Source organism: Ipomoea nil, unplaced genomic scaffold (genome assembly GCF_001879475.1).
Source record: "Ipomoea nil cultivar Tokyo-kokei standard unplaced genomic scaffold, Asagao_1.1 scaffold2848, whole genome shotgun sequence".
Lineage (NCBI taxonomy): Eukaryota > Viridiplantae > Streptophyta > Magnoliopsida > Solanales > Convolvulaceae > Ipomoea > Ipomoea nil.
Window position 1 is genome coordinate 1,860,115 of NW_017619276.1, and position 17,642 is coordinate 1,877,756.

The 17,642-nt window shown below is 38.5% G+C and overlaps 1 protein-coding gene across 1 annotated transcript; it reads left to right on the forward strand.

The window, feature by feature from the left end:
• The first annotated feature begins 415 nt into the window (after positions 1-415).
• LOC109160508 lies at positions 416-5,544 on the forward strand. The gene is made up of 4 exons (XM_019308796.1): positions 416-760; positions 947-1,048; positions 3,170-3,347; positions 5,228-5,544. Exons 1-4 carry the CDS (start codon positions 416-418, stop codon positions 5,542-5,544), a joined length of 942 nt encoding a protein of 313 aa, XP_019164341.1.
• The last annotated feature ends 12,098 nt before the right edge of the window (positions 5,545-17,642 follow it).

Below are 17,642 nucleotides of genomic sequence, written 5' to 3' on the forward strand. Positions count from 1 at the left end.
GGCGATCTGTCAGATCTCGGGAAAGAGCTAACTGAAAAGGAGATGAATCTGAAGATTCTTCGTGGATTACCAAAATCATGGGAAATGAAGGTTATCGCGATGAGGGATAATCGAGACATGAAAACAACAAGCACGGCTAAGATTTTTCAGTGATCTCAAAGCATATGAGTTCGAACATGAAACGAAAGATGCCGAAGAATCAGAAATGAGAAACATTGCTCTCGTGGCAAATCAATCAGCATCAACATCCAACAGGTCAAAATCTAATTCTTGTGATTTTTTATCTGATGAACAATATGCACTATTTGTTAGGAAAATGAAAAGGTTCATGAGAAAGAACAACTTTCAAGACCCACAACGATCGGGCCACCGAAAGAAGCATGAGAATTCCCCTCAAACCTCAAAAACCGAAACCATGGACTCGCAACTATTGTGCTATATTTGCCGAAAGCCAGGACACTTCAAGGCGAACTGTCCTCATCCTATAGTGAGCAAGCATCAAGATAACAACACTGCCACAAGTCCTTCAAAAGAGACTGGAGAAAGATATAAAAGGAGCGACAAGTCCGAATCATCAAAATCCAGAAATGAAAGAAGAAGGATGGCGATGGTAGTAAACGAAACTTCTGACACAGTTGCAACCGAAAGTAGCTCCTCAAGTTCGAGCTCAGAAGACGAAAACACTGATGAGGAGAAAGGACTGTTGTGCCTATTCAGTCAAGAGTTAGACGAACTGTGCCTCATGGCAGATGAAGATGAGGTAAACTCTCATTCATCTTCTTGTTATTCAGCTGAGTCAAGTTCTGTGAGAAGTCAAACCTCCAATGAATCTATTACCGAAATGATGAGGAGGTTCAAGGTGATAAATAGCACTTACTCCAAACTTAAAGAGGAGAACTCTCGGCTCATGATTAGCTATAATGAACTGAAGTAAATTCGAATTCAGAACGATATGCTAGTCATTGCTAAGGAGCAACTTGAGAAAAATGTTCTCGCTCTAAAGGAGCAATGCACAGCAAGAGAAACGAGAGAGCAAGAACTGCTTGAAGTCTTGGATAAATTCAATAACTCATCCAAATTAATGGATAGAATGATGAATGAATCTAGACTGCCCGGGGAAAGAACTGGAATTGGTTTTCACCCCAGCTCCTCTTCACAAGTCGAATTGAACAAATCCACAAATGCATATTCACACGAAAGCTTTGAGGCTGCATTTGTTCAAGGACCCACCCAGGTGTCTGAGCCTATGATGGTAGTTAACAATGTCGAAACACCACAAACAACAAGCCAACCGAAAGGAATAGCTGTACAACGTGTTGTGGAATCTGGAAAAGAGAAATCCGTTAATGGCAATCCTAGACAAATTTATGTCAGACGGAATGGACCAAATGGCAATAGACAAGATCTACACCATAAAAGAGGTCAGCCTAACAGGAATACTCAATCCAAGAAAAAGACGAATGTTAACCAGAGGCAATATCGTCCGAAATTCACACTAAAGAATCCTACTCAAGGAATTTCAAAGACAAATCAGACAACCCGAAAGATCCTTCATAAGATCTGGGTATGGCAATGGATGGACTGGGCCATCAGAAGAAGATTGGTTTGATTACCCAGAACCTCTCTCTAGAGCGGAATTTGAAAAGATTCATCTGCGTAAACAAACTAATCATCTCAAGCATTATGAAAATCCTCCTCAGGAATATCTTCGTAAAAAATATAATGCTAAAGTCTTTGCCAGCATTCATTATGATTATCGCACATCTAATGGATATAGAGGACCAAGGATGAGTCGTGGACACTCTAGGTTGATGTGGGTTCCAAAGTTGACTGCTAACCCTCAAGGACCCGAAACTCAATGGGCACCTAAAAACATATAATCTTTGATGCAGGAAAAACAAGTCATATGGTATGTTGATAGTGGATGCTCAAGACATATGACTGGTGATAAAACAATGTTGAGCAACTTTAGGGAAGTAGATGGACCCAAAGTTATCTTTGGAGGAGAAAACAGTGGCAAGACTCGTGGAAAAGGGGACATCATCAAAAAGGGAATAACAATACAAGATGTCTCTTATGTTGAAGGACTGAAGTTCAATCTCCTAAGCACAAGTCAATTCTGTGACAAAGGATACAAAGTAGAATTCTCCAAAGACGAATGTAAAATCGTGAACACGAAGGATGGCAAGATAGCCTTAACGGGTCAACGAAAAAAGAACATGTATGTAATATCCTTAAATTCTTCTAACGCTAATGTTTGTCTTGTGGCCAAAAGTAATGCAGATCTCAATCAAGAATGGCATAACAAACTAAGCCATCTGAACTTGAAGACTATAAACAAGCTTGCCAAATGAAATCTCTTGAGAGGACTACCCGAAGTGTCTTACACGAAAGATAAAATATGTGAAGCATGTCAAAAAGGAAAGCAATTCAAGTCATCTTTTAAGTTAAAAGATGTGGATGCAAACTCTCGATCTCTAAGCCTTCTACATATGGATCTCTTTGGACCAGTAGATCCAGCAAGTTTGAGTGGAAGAAAGTATACTTTTGTTATAGTAGACGACTACACAAGATATACATGGGTGCTTTTCTTGAAGAAGAAGAACGAAGCAGAGACAGCTCTTCCAAATCTTTTAAGACAACTTCAAACAGAAAAGGAGGTCAAAATAATTCGAATAAGATCTGATCAGGGAACTGAATTTGTCAACAAAGTTATAAAGTATTGTGTGCGCAAAATGGAATCTTCCATCAACTCTCGGCAGCACGAACTCCTCAGCAAAACGGAGTGGCCGAAAGAAGAAACAGAAGCTTGAAAGAAGCTGCACGAACGATGATCTCGCACTCAAGTCTACCAAAGAGATTTTGGGCCGAAGCTATAAACATAGCATGCTATACACAAAACAGATCCTTGATCAACAAATCTCACAACAAAACACCATATGAGTTATGGAAAGGTAAAACACCTAGTATCGGTTATTTTCATGTCTTTGGTTGCAAGTGCTTCATACACTACAATGGAAAGAACCATCTAAAGGCTTTTGACGAAAGAGCTGATGAAGGACTATTCATGGGATATTCTTCAGTAAGCAAAGCATTCAGAGTTCTCAACAAACGAACAATGGTAATTGAGGAATCCATTCATGTCAAATTTGATGAACAATCTGAGAAGAATCCATCTGGATATAAAACATCAATCAATTCAAGTCAAAGTCCTCAGCAACCTGTTGATGAAGACATCTCAGATGAAGAAGATATACTTTCGACTTACACGAAATATCAGCTAAAGATTTCAGAACCCGAACCTGCGTCTCAAGAAATGGTTGGAACTCAACAGAATGATCCTACAAGTACCACAACATCTGAACCAATGATATACATTGATCTACCATATATTCCTGAAATGGATGCTCAAAATTAACAAGATGCATTTGAACCAGACCTTAGGTGGTTAAGAGATCATCCATCAAATCAGGTTATTGGTAATGTCCAAGAAGGTGTGAGAACAAGAGCCTCGTTGCACGAAAGTATGATGGCATGCTTTTTGTCACAAATGGAACCAAAATCCATAGAAGAAGCCCTAAGTGACCCTGACTGGGTAATAGCCATGCAAGAAGAGCTCCATCAGTTTGAACGAAATGAGGTATGGGAACTTGTATCGAGACCATCTCATCAGAACGTCATTGGAACTAAATGGGTGTTCAGAAACAAAATGAGTGAAGATGGGCTCATTGTTAGGAACAAAGCTCGTCTTGTCGCTAAGGGGTATTGCCAAGAATAAGGAATTGATTTTGATGAAACCTTCGCCCCTGTAGCTAGATTGGAGGCTATACATATATTCCTGGCATTTGCAGCCTATAAGAATTTCAAAGTTTATCAAATGGATGTCAAGAGTGCTTTCTTAAATGGACTTCTTGAAGAAGAAGTGTATGTTGAACAACCACCTGGTTTTGCAATCAATAATGAGCTTGAAAAGGTTTATCATCTCGAAAAGGCTCTTTATGGTTTAAAGCAAGCTCCACGAGCTTGGTATGACACTCTTTCATACTTTCTTATCAACTGTGGCTTCACGAAAGGAGTGGTTGACAAAACACTCTTTCGTGTAAAAGATAATGATCATATTCTATTAGTCCGAATCTACGTTGATGACATTATCTTCGGAAGCACGAATCCAATATTATGTGAAAAGTTCTCCAATCTTATGAAAGGTAAATTTGAAATGAGCATGATGGGAGAACTAAACTATTTTCTGGGATTACAAGTCAAACAATGCCCAGATGGAATATTCATCAATCAAGCCAAATATACCAAGGACCTAATCCGAAAATTTGGCATTGATGGAAAAAGTTCGGTCAAAATTCCTATGAGCACATCCCTGAGAATGGATGTTGATAATGAAGGAAAAGATGTTGATCAGAAAAACTTTCGAGGCATTATTGGTTCTCTTTTATACCTAACAGCAAGCAGACCTGACATTTCGTTTGTTGTTGGTGTATGTGCTCGCTTTCAAGCCAAGCCGAAAGAAAGTCATCTAAGTGCAACTAAAAAGATATTAAGATATCTTAAGGGAACGCAAAGTGTCGGACTTTGGTATCCGAAAGAAGGATCATTTGATCTAATTGGGTACTCAGAGGCAGACTTCTCAGGATGTCGAATTGATCGAAAAAGTACCTCAGGAACCTGCCAGTTCCTAGGAGGAAGAATTGTATCATTGTTTAGCAAGAAACAACACTCTATTGCTACAAGTACGGCTGAAGCCGAATATATAGCAGCCGGAAGCTGTTGTGCTCAAATTTTATGGATGAGAAATCAATTGAAGGATTATGGTATAAATGCACGAGAAGTGAGCATTAAATGCGATAACACGAGTGCAATCGCCATTACCCATAAACCCGACTTACACTCTCGAACTAAGCATATTGACATCAAATATCATTTCATTCGTGATCATGTCGAGAAGAAAGACATATCTCTTGAGTAATACTGATGATCTACTTGCAGATATACTCACAAAACCATTGAGTGAAGCAAGATTCTCCTCTCTAAGACACGAAATCAGAATGATTGAATTGACATAAAGCCAAGAGAATCAAATCTGCAAAGATTCTCACTCTCGATATTCAAAAGATTTGATCCATCCTTACATCCAAGGATCTTTATAAATGAGGTACACGACGTGGTTAAGTTTTCATATCTAACAAAAATTCTAGTGTTTGTCTTGCATGTGCAGATATGAGTACAGGAAGCGAAAGAACAATCACTGAAGCACAAGAAGGGAAAAGCGAAATCCTCAATGATCCACTTGTAACCGAGCAAGAGTTTAATCAATTTCTTGAACATTCTCAACACATACAGAGTCTTCTCCGTGACACAACGGAAAATGAGTCAAGAGAGTCATTTCACTCTGTTGGCAACCCTATAGGGTATGTCAAGGAAGACAGTGTACTGGAACAAAGTGGTAGTTTTAACTCCTCACCCTCAAGCACTCCTCCTAAGATGACATCTCCTCTCAAATCCACCGCAAGCAGCAAGAAAAAGAAGGCCTAAATAACTTTGTTAGGCCACGGTGATAGGTTGTGATGTTATCATGATTGTGATCCTCTAATATATGACTCTATCTTTCAATATCTTTTCAATATGGTGTCAGTATCTAAAAGATTTTATTAAGATTCACACGATAACTTTTTGCCTATAAATTGTTTTCTCATTTCATGAGCCTTACTCACTCTCAACCCTTAGAAAAAGAAAAAGCTTGCAGGAATGGACAAAGGGAAAGGAAAGATCGATGAAGCTGAGAGAAGAGCTACTCGCCTAGATCATCATCTGCGAGAAGCCAGCAAGCTACCAAATGCCACCATCATTAAGTTGGAAGAAGATGGGGAAAGGGTCAACATAACTTACTCCATGTCTAACACAGCAACACGAAAGGAGAAGGAGATTCTTGACAATCTGGTCAATGAATCCAGGGCTAAGAAAGCATACCACCTAGAACAAGCCAAACGGCTTGCTAACGAGAAAATAATGGTGATGAAAAGCTCTAACAAGCATTCAACAACTACACCTACCTTTCACTGGTATCCTATTCCTGAAGTTCCCCAACCTAGTGATCAATCTTATGAAGATTTCACTATGGTTCACTCTCGGTCCTCAACTCATTCACCCGTACCCACTCTCTCACTTGAGGAGCTGGATGAATATGCAAAGAAGGCAAATCTATCTGATGTGACCGAAGAGATGACTCGTCTGGAACTTCATGTGCCATATCGTTTTCTCTAAATTGTTGTGTGATGTACTCTCGTGACTTGGAACCCCCTTTCTCTCTCCTTTATGATCTAATAAAAGTGTTATTTTTCGTGCTTAGAATGAATGCATTTCTTGACTATGTCTATCTTTGTCAGTTTCTTGTTTAAAGTCACAGGAAAACTCATCACACAAATATAATCTGGTCAAAAACGGGCCATAAATCATTATGAGTTATCTGACAGATAAGCTCATTGAAGTTGGAGCATGCTTAATAAAAAGTCAAATATTCACAGTCAAAGTCTTGCCTGGAATTGATAACTCCTTGAAGATATTTATGAGCATTAATTGCTACGTTGAAAAATATGTGTAACAGACACATGAACATTGTGGATCTCTTGCTATAAAAGGAGGTGAATTCTTCACATCCTCATCATTCTCTTCCTCACCGTGTCTCCAAAGAAACCTTTCACCAGAGGTGACTCTCACAAACTGAGAGAGGTTGCTAGGCGAATCCGGGAAGAACAAGGTGATTTCTATCCTGGTAACAGTCTGCAAGCGCCACTAGACATCCTCTCTGATTCCGACTCATCTCTTCAATATGATGAGATGGCTGCCTATATTGTTGACAAATCTGAAAATGAAGAAAGCCCTTCAAAAGGAACACAGGCAACCCCTGAGGATCCCAGCAAGTTTTATGATCCGGACTATATGGCCTATCTGAAACAAGAGGATGAAAAGGAGGCATATGCTAAGGGGGAAGAACCTGAATCATCTTCATGCTCTAACTATCCTCGTACTGGGAAGTGGTATAAGCGTATGTGGGGTGATCTGAAAAAGGCAAAAGCTAAGCCATCTAAGATCAAGAAAGTCGAGAGAAAGAAAATTAATCCGTGGGATTATGTATTTTGTCTTTTGTACCGCTATCTCTCGTTATTATAATAAAATCTCAGTGTTTCTGTGTCTCTTAAAAGCAGTAAACGAAACTTTACTTGTCTCGTTTCTCATCTGTTCAATATCCCGAATCAAGGACAAACTTCTTGGAAATGAATATATTCCCTAAGGCGTGCCTTGGTCAAGTCATTCGGACACATCTTTTGAGATGTCCAACTCGCTATTTAATGGACCTTCTCATTTAACAATGGACTCATTCTTCATATTTCACAAGCTCATGGATAAAGGGAAGGAAATGGCCCTCACATCCGAGAGCTTATCTGTGTCCGAAAAAATGTCTCACCATGATCTCGGAAGCTCAGTTGAGAAAGGTTCACCTTCTGGGAAGGAACCAGACATCTCTGAATTCTACTCACTTGTTCAACTAACACCACTTCTGAAACATGAAGAAAGATATCGTGCATTGTATGCTGGTGCTAAAGCCAAAGTCTTGGCAGAATTGGATGGCATGGAGAGGCGAGGTATCTCTAGAGAAACAATGGGGGCAGATCACGAAACTCTCATCGCTGAAGTATTTGCTCATGATATCCAAAAGAAGGAGTATCTTGAGAATGCACGAAAGAAGAAGGATAGCATTGAGTGAAGGCTAGCCTGCCTACTGATGCACGAGAGATTGTAATCGTTATTATTACGTTTGTTCTGTGTAATAAATCTCTCGGGAAAAGCACCCTTGTTATTGTAAAAAGGATTTGTTTGACTTTATTTGTCTTACAAATCTTATGTTGTGCTAATCTTATCTATCTTTGGGTTTGGAATCGTGCCTAAGACGCTTCATCTTTAGCTTTTAATCCAAACCGTTTAAATGAGTCATAATGGGGATCATGTGGCCGTGAAAAATGGTCCACTATCCCACTCTGTCTGACACTGGACGTAACGTGCATTTAATGCACCCATAGGCACTCGAGTGCTTTTCTCTCACCTCATTAAATGATGGAATGATCAAATTTGATCTGCACACGATCTTATCATTCCCCCACTATGATCAGTTACCATATGAAGAAGAGGAACCGGTAGCTCTTTTGAAATTCAAATAATCAATCTCTAAATGGGTTACCCATAACTGTTTACCCGGAGTCAGATTAAACCCTACTTAAATCCTCTTCTCAATATACCTTACCTTTTTCACTCAATCCCTACACACATCCATCATACTTCTCTCTCTCTCTCAATCCTTCACAATAGCGGAACTCTCAGAAGCTTCACATACTGAAAAAGAACCTGAAACACCATCAACCCTGGAAATTCCAAGCTTTCTAACTCAAGACTTGAGGTTCATTGAATCCAGAGTACCTTTTATTATCGGGGGTAGCATGTGGGATGCACATGGATTTCTTGAATACATTTTGAATAGAAGATTTGGAGAAAACACCATTCGAATCCTCACAGAAATAGGGCTGTATAGATTCATCAAACATCTTTACACCATATGTCACCCTATTGATGTTACGCAGTTCTACATGAACTCAACCATCTCTTCTGATTCTCTGACCATCACCTCCAGGGTTCACAATCATGAAGTGATCCTCACCTCGGAAGACATTCGAACCACATACGGTTTTCCACAGAGAGATGACTCTTACATGTCCAACCTTACCCACTATTACCACGATCCAGAAGACTTCTATGTCTCTATCAAGAACAATCAAGGTCCGGCGAAGACAGAGATCTCATGGCCGTTAAAGAAGAAGTGGTTTCGACTAAATTATGAGTTCATAGTTGATATCTTCAACAAAGTTGTTGATCACAAAACTTCAGGAACTGATGATGTAACAAAGGAGAAATTAAAAATGTTGCATGCCTTTCTGAATGAAATCAAGGTGGATTGGTCAAAGATCATCTTCAATAATCTCGTCCACACCATCACCTACAACAGAAAGAGTCCTGGTGACGTCGCCAAGAAACTAGGGTATGGATTTATGGTCAGCCATCTTCTTGTCACCAAAGGAATTTTAATGCGCCCAGGAATCCGGCCAGGACCGAAAGCATGCCATATGAAACAGAAACCATCAGGTTATGACAAGCAGAAGGCATTGGAGTTAGGGATTCCTATTGAGTTGGTTAAATCCAAGAGGAAGTCAAGAACTCCTAAGGTTTCAGAGGATGATCAACCTAAACCTAAACGACAAAAGCTAGAAAAACACTCCTCTCGGATTAAGGCAAAGAAGACAGAAGCTTTCCTATCTCTTCCAACTCCTCCAAAATCTCCTCAAGAGAAGAAAGATCCTACTCCACCTCCAGAAACAATCATTGTAAAAGATTCATCCGAAGAAGACAATCTGACTCTTTCAAGATTCGGCAAAAAGGGTCACTTTCGGTCTCCTGTCAAGCCAAAGCTTTCCCCGAAGAAACATTCTACACCGAAAGTAGCAGACACGAGAGAAGCACCTCCACAGGGGGAAGAGGTCACGAAAGAAGCACATCCTCAAGGGGAAGCTCAACCGAAAGGTGTCTTTCCTGAAAGACTCTCTGATGCTCAAGACCTAGTAACTGGTCTCGTTCCTTCTCAAGTCCCCCATCCACAAGAACCTACTTCGGCAGAGCAACTCCCTCGTGAGTTGACACAAGAACCTGCTGATGTAGAAATGGAGGCCAGTCGCTTAAGTCTTCCACAAGAACCTGGTTCGCCAGAAAAGGCGAAAGAAGCGTCTGATGCATTGATTGATATGCCATCTCTACCACAAGAACCTACCAATGCAGAGCAGGTAATTCTGACACAAGAACCTGCGTTGGTAGACGAGACTGCTGTTGTGCCGGTAGCAACTCCAGCTATCCCGAAACCATCTGCACCAGCTCCTGAAGTAACTGTTCCTCAACCATCACCAGATCAAGTGCTCAGAGAATCCATTGAAAGGGATTACCAACGGGTTTTGCAGTGGCAAAAGTGGCGCACTGCCCCCTTAAGAACTTTCATTGAAACCTTTGAAGCCATGCAAGACGAAGAAGACTTTGCATTGAAATGGATTGGCACAGATGACGTTTACAAAGCCCTTCGTCTTGAAGAAATTAGACGAGTGTTCTCCTACAAGATGACCAATCGCACTCTCGGAAAAGACAAAGCTCCACTCTGCATTGAACTTAACAAACCACCATTGGATCCAGCTTTGGAGGAAGAAATGAAGCAACTTCGATATGCCATGCTACTATCAAAGATCAAAACCACTTTAGAAAAGGAACACCAGAATGATCCAAACTGCAATGTTAGTGGCACGAAGGATGAGCATGGACGAGAAATTGAAGAAGACGAAAGTGACATGAATGATGAAGATGATGTTGAAGATGCAGATGATGAGCATGATGACGATGATGATGACAATGACAATGATGATAATTGGGTAATGCAGGTGTCCAAGGAGCCGATCCCGAAGACAGTGATCCAATATTGATCGGTCCTGATTATGATACCTTTCCTCAAAGATCTACTCTAAGAAAATTACCCTCTGACAGTGATGACCCGAAAGAAGCTTCAAATGAACATCCCGAAGATCTGTCTCGTGCCATAGTTCCACTTGTTCAACCCATGGACGAGACACCGATCAAGCAAGAGAAAGAATCTGTGCGTGAGGGCAAACTGGAAGCCTCACCAATTCTTCTCTGCTCAGCAAGTGGTGGCAAAAGAGAAGCACCACCTCAAGATGAACAAATGGACACAACGCCAACAAATTTTGAAGAAGAGTCCACTGCAAAGTCCCCACGGACTATCATGAACCACATCAGAGAAACTATCCATACAGCCGAAACCATTCATTTGCAATATCTTGTCCTACGACAAAAGGACACGAAAGTATTAGATGATTTATGCAAGAAGGTAGATTTTCTTATGGCTGCCCAATCTCAACCTCAGCCTCCACCTCAAGAACAGCTTCAACCGTCGCATCACACTCAATCAAATCACAAGTTCCTTGAACGAATTGCGAAGAAACTTCATGAACTTGACACCACCATGAACAAAGTTGCACGGCAACAACACGAACTCAAACATTCTCACTTCGGCCTAAAAGAGCGTGTTGACTTAGCCTGCACAAAAATCGATACCTATCAAGATAACTCCTACCAACTGGGAGAATATGCTCTTCAAATTCTCGGATATGCCCAGGACATCTTGGTAGCAGTAAGTAAGATTTCCACTGTTCCTCCTACCACTTGTGCCGATGATGCCAAAAAGGGGGAAAAGAGAGATGACGACAAGGATAAGGATGATGATCATCCGAGAAACAACACGAAAGATCAGTCTCCAGAAGCAAGACACTCGCCTTCTCGAACACCAAGAGACTCTGGCCGAAAGAACACAAATCCATCCCATCCTCCATCAAGGTCTCGTGGCCACCATTCCTCAAAGCCAAGATACCATGGTCGATACCAATCCAGATCACTTAAGCCTCGCCAATCCTTTGGTTCTGAAGCCAAGTACATCTTCACGGGTCTCTCCAAGAGAGAACAGACGAAACTAAGGCAGAAACTTATGAAGAACAACAAAGTAACTATGGATGGCATAGGAAACTTTGTGGACTTTGTTCCCTATGAAGAAGGAAGTGGTAAACGTTTTGAGGGTTGCAATGTCCCTACCTGGCTTAAAACAAGGGATAATCATACAAGGCAAGATCACATAACCACCCAAAACGAAAGGATCAAAAGAGAAAACAGAGAGCTGTGGAAGAAACATGATGAAGAAATCAAAAGAAGAGAGGATGAAGCAAAGGAAAGAGAAAGAATCAGGAATCTCATCGAAGATCTTTCAAGTGTAACCAAAGACTCTCCACAAAGTGTTATTTACAATGCAGCTTTCAAAGTGCACAAAGAGTTAGGAAAAAGTTATCAAGAAGGAATGAATTTGTTTGAGCTAATTTCATGGTGGATAGCTGGAATAGTCGAAGGAAGAAACATCCGTGAAGCCTATAACAACTACACAAGCTTAAATATCAAAGGAGAACATGAAGAGCTTGTCAAGACAAATCCGATTAAGATCTTCAGGAAAAAGATCAATGAGGAAATAGACTTCAAAAGAATGCTCAAGCAACAAAAGGAAACAGACAACAGAGAACATAAGGAAGCTGATCAACAGAAGTCAAAGCTCTTAGAAATGTAAGATATCTTTCGTTCTGTTTTCATCATAAAGTTTTTGTAATTTTCTCTATCTTAATATGAAACTCTCATTGTCACACATCTCGTGTCACTTGTCTGAGTTATTTGTCCTTGTCTTATTTGTTAATGCTTTCATCCTAGAAAAGACTTGTACACTCTCACGTAAGGCTGCTTTTATAATAGAAAAATTCTTTATGGAATCCCATTCAGCCTTACAAGAAGGTTATAGGTTTTGGCATCATCAAAAAGGGGGAAATTGTTAGGAACCTTGAATTAGGATTTTGATGATACCAATGTAATGTAGAAAGTAGACCCCTAACTATTAGCTTTTTCGATCGCTGCTTTCGTCCTAGACGAGAGTTGCCATAACTCTCCTGTAATTCGTGTTAAGCTAGACAAACACACGAAAATGAGTTATGACTAGTTTATAGGGTCTCCAAGACGAAAGAAGACACAAGGCATGATGAACAACAACGAAGTCAAGCAGGAGTTGTCAAATACCACGAAAGGACAGTTTTGTTAAAGACGATTCTTACCAAGCATTACTTCTCTTCAACAACGAGAAGAATGTTCTATCTGTCTGATTTGACAACATCCTAGGACAATAAGGACCTCATCTTATGGGACAGACTAATCAAGGAGCATTAAATGAAGGTGTACCATCTCCTGGAGCTAAAGGACAAAACCCTAATGCTTTCCATACCTTCAACGGCTACATGGTAACATGGTACAACGTCATTAATGGAGCATTTAATGCATGAAGCTCCCCGGTCCTTGCCCACTGGTTAAAAGGTTCGAAAATCTCATCTCCCTCCAACGGATGAATTTTCATCACCTATATAAACCCACCTTCATCAACTAAGAAGGTGCTGGTTCCTTTCACTCGACTCATTTACTTGCAAAAGCTCTTGAACGCTCTCAAATCTCTAAAAGCTTTTGTGAACCAGTGTTAAGGTGTTAAGTTACTTGAAGAAGGTTATTGATCATTTTCTTACACCTTAAAGAAGTCTTGCCATTTGTTCGAAGCAATCATCTCTCACTGTCAAGACTTCATCACGTTGGAGAAATCAAGAAATCATTTTCTACCAACCTCAACTCTGAAGAAGAAGTTGATAGAGGCGGAGTAAACTCGAGGAGTTGATAAACCTACGAAGTCTGTCTGGCTTAGTGATCAAGGAGGTCTTTGTGTAATTGTACTAAAGAGTGATAGTGCAATCCTTCCATCAGTTGTGGAAGAAGAGTGGAGTAGGCAACGTTAGCCAAACCACTATAAAATCTCTTGTCCCTTCTATCTCTTTACTTACGTTTTTTCTTTTTGCATTCATATCATCCTCATTATCACCTTTACCGAAAGTTTTCCTCATATCGTAAACTCGTGCAAAGCAAATAAACGAATCTGAATTTTCCGCTGCGCCAAAACACCGAAAGGTGACTTTTAGGGCATTTCACGAAAAGAGTCTATTCACCCCCCCCCCCCCTCTAGACTCTCGCTACAGTCTATCGGGACCAACACCCTATATTCATGTATTTACCGCAACCTCAAATTGGTTTGATTGCCCTCGTCGTCATCGTTATCTCCAATACAAGGTTATCGTTTCAAAATTTGTTGACGGTGGAGATTACTGCTCATTGATGATTAAAGGTACATCCTTAATCTATTGATTGAAAATAGCATTAAGGTTTCAGATTCTTCATTATGGGTTGAATTGTTAGATTTGAATATGGAAAACAGCAAATTACCGAGGGATTTGTTGATTGAAATTTTGGTTAGATTATCGGTGAAGACTCTGATGCGATTTAAGTGTGCACTACAAGAAAAATTGTGATTCGCGATGGAAAAATTCCGTCGTGAAAACACGAAATTCCGTCGCAAATCGCGTTTTGCGACGAAATTTTACATTTTCGTGATGGAATCCATTCCGTAGTGTCAAGGCTTGTCGTATTTCATTTTGTGACGGAAATAATCCGTCGCGAGCGGTGGCAACGGAAAATGGTGACAGAATTATCTGTCACGAAGTAGGCGACGAAATTCATTCCATCGCTAGTCCGTCGCGATTTTGGCAACGGAAATGATTCTTTGTATCACTATTTCGTGAAAAATATTCCGTCGCAAAACTCATATTCCGTTGCATATTTCTATCGTGATATAACGACGAAAATAATTATTGTCTTTATTCCGTCGCTAACCTTTCCGTTGCAAATTTTGTATTCCGTCATAAAATTGTCGTAAAAAAACAACGGAACAAATTGTTGTCGTGATTCTGTCGCTAACTTTTCCGTTGTAAATTTTGTCTTCCATCACACAAATTCGTTGTAAGAAAGCGACAGAACAAATTTCCGTAGTAATTGCATCACTAGATATTCCGTCGCAAAATTTGTTTTCCGTCCCAAAATTTTGTCGTAAAAAAATAAAAGAACTAATCACTGTCGTGATTTCATCTCATTTTGAGTGACAAAAATCTTTTCATCGCCATAATTACAATGAATATTTCATCGTTAACATTATATTTCGTCGTAATTTTTCTAAATTACAATTTTGTTAATACCTTCGTAATTATTAGTATTTTGTTAAAATTCTAATAATTGTATTTAAAATGTTAAATTCAAACTAAAATATAATATAATTTAAATATAATAGTGCAACTACTTTGTAGTTCAAAATAATTAAATGTTGTACTTAATAACAAATTCATGTCTAAATAACAATATAGGAATTAATGAAAGAAAAATCATATCAAGTTAAACTGTTGTGATGAGGGTGATGATGAAGTACCAGCTCTCTCACTCTCAAGAGCATTTAACCTTTGCTGCATAAGAACCATAAAAGCCTTCAAATTCTCAATCTCATCTTGCATCTTTGCAGAATAAGCATTGTCTGATGGTTGCAAGGTTGATGTTATATTGTATGATGTGTTAGCATTTATTGAACTGCGAACGAAGGTACCATATGAGCCAAGTCCATAAACTCTTCTTTTCTTATCATGCCCTCCAACTGCATCATAGTACAATTGACTCTCATCCACTTCCTCTCCATTTTGTGTTAATACCTCCAGTTGCAATGCAAACTTGCTCCTACAAAAATTTACAAATTTAGCACAATTTTTATCAAAATTCATATATATATATATATATATATATATATATATATTCAAGGAAAATCAAGATAAATAAACTTACATTGATTTGTTTGTCTTTTTCAACTATAAATGTTTATCCATCATATTTTTTGGTATGTGTATGCTTGAACAATTCAAAATACGATGGGCTTCCTAAAAATTAGTTAAAAATATAAACAAAATAAAACAAATAAAATTATAATATATAATACAAATATTTCAAACATCAACTCAATAAGCAGAATATAACATAATCACAATTTTTTTATCACAATAGCTTAAATAAAAGTTTCTAGCAACACAAAAATACATAATTATGATTTTAAAACAAACGAAATTCAAAAAAAAAAAAAAAAAAAAAAAAAGTAGCATGAGTTTCCTTTATAAATAGAACTATCTCCCTACTTAATATATAACACAAACATCTTGAACATCATCTCGATAGACACAATAAAATTAAATCACAATGATTTTATCATAATAGTCTCAATAAAAATTTCTACCAACACAATAGCACATAATTATAATATAAAATAGACAAAATTCCGATAAAAAAAAAATCAGCATAGTTTCCTTGCTTAATAAATAATGTAAACATCTCAAACATCAACTCAATAGGCACAATAAAATAAAATCACAATAAAGTCAATAATCTCAATAAAAGTTTCTACCAACACAATAACGCATAATTCAAACAATCCAAACATAATCACTTATAACTTAAACAATTCGAATGAACTTACAAGTTGAATGGTAACTTTGGAATGAGATGTTGATCCTGTGGTATGCGTAGATTAGACAACTCCATCTAAAATACCCCCACGTCTATTAAACCTTTTTCGGTAATTTATTTCAACCAAAGTATACTTGTTATGCACCTTAACTACAACATTAGGAGTTGGATTGAACCATTAACATTTGAACAAGACAATGTGTTTAATTGGTAAAGCAGTATACTCAGTTTCTAATATTTCCATCAGCTTACCATAGTAGCATGGTTGATATAGGAAAAAGCAATGCACTCACATACTTTCTAGGATCACTACATAAATGTGCATCAACTAAATGTACTGTTGTCAACTGCATTAAAGATAAAACTCTTAAGAAAGGGAGTGATTTTGCCTCACGTATATACAATGAATCCAAGTGAATGTTGAAAGATGAAATAGATGAAATATCATTTGAAAGGCCTAACTATACCATGAGATTTACGTTCTTAATGAGTTTCATGATCACTGCTTTGGCATTTGAGTGAAGGAAAAATAGCTCCAAGCCTCCACCTGACTCGAGAGATCAAAGAGGAAGTAGTGATCTGCAAGAATCAAATTCAAATAATAGAATCATACGCTAAGTATTTTCTCAATCATACACCCAAGTACTTATTAAAAAAAAAAAAGAAAAAAAGAAAGAGGAAACTTGTATGTTTCTCATGATGGCATATACCTGAGATTGTCAACCTTTAAGAACTAGATAATGCACACTAGCATGGCGTTTGGTTGAAGGGAATTTAAATTTCCTTCCAACTTAATTCCCACCTAATTCCAAAGGCCACAAAATTTCCTTGTTTGGTTGAAAGGAATTGCAATTCTATGAAATTGCAATTCCCCCATTTTCATGGAATTAAAATCCCATGTCCCCCTGTGATTTTAATTCCTGGGATTTTAGGAAGAAAAAAAGATAGTGATGAGTCAAAATTACCCCTTCATTTTTTAACCTAAAATTAATGCCTAACAACAACAATGGACATTTTTTACTTTATACTACTTATTCCCTTTCAATTCTCATATATACCAAACATTAGAATTAAAATTCCCATTAATTCTATTCAACCAAATGCTGGAATTTATTCCCAGTAATTCCCAGTAATTCATCTCCCATTGAATTGCAATTTCTTTCCCACGTAATTCCCCCTCTCCAACCAAACGCCCAGTAGTATGCAGAATATTTTATATGTTTCAGCACTATTAACACTTCTATGTACCTAGCTTGTGTATTCAAGAATCAAGACATCTAGCATTAGCACATTAGATGCACACCCTTACTAATACTACTGCAAAACACTACTAGAATGCCTACACACTAACCACTACAAGAAAAATGCACATAAACAACGGTTAATAACCGTTGTCGTAGGGGTATAATTTCTGTTGTTGAAGCCGGTGTTGTTGTAAGTCCCGCGCATAGACAACGGTTTTTTAACCGTTGTCTTTTCTAGAAACAACAACGGTTTTTTAACCGCTGTCTATTAAGTGTTGT

Bases quoted from the DNA above. Each gene is read 5' to 3' on its own strand.
- LOC109160508 (XM_019308796.1), top strand. From the start codon at position 416: ATGGACTCGCAACTATTGTGCTATATTTGCCGAAAGCCAGGACACTTC. The intron at 761-946 runs GTAAACTCTCAT...ATTCGAATTCAG, and splicing joins TCATGGCAGATGAAGATGAG to AACGATATGCTAGTCATTGC. The intron at 3,348-5,227 runs GTACCACAACAT...TTGCATGTGCAG, and splicing joins TCAACAGAATGATCCTACAA to ATATGAGTACAGGAAGCGAA.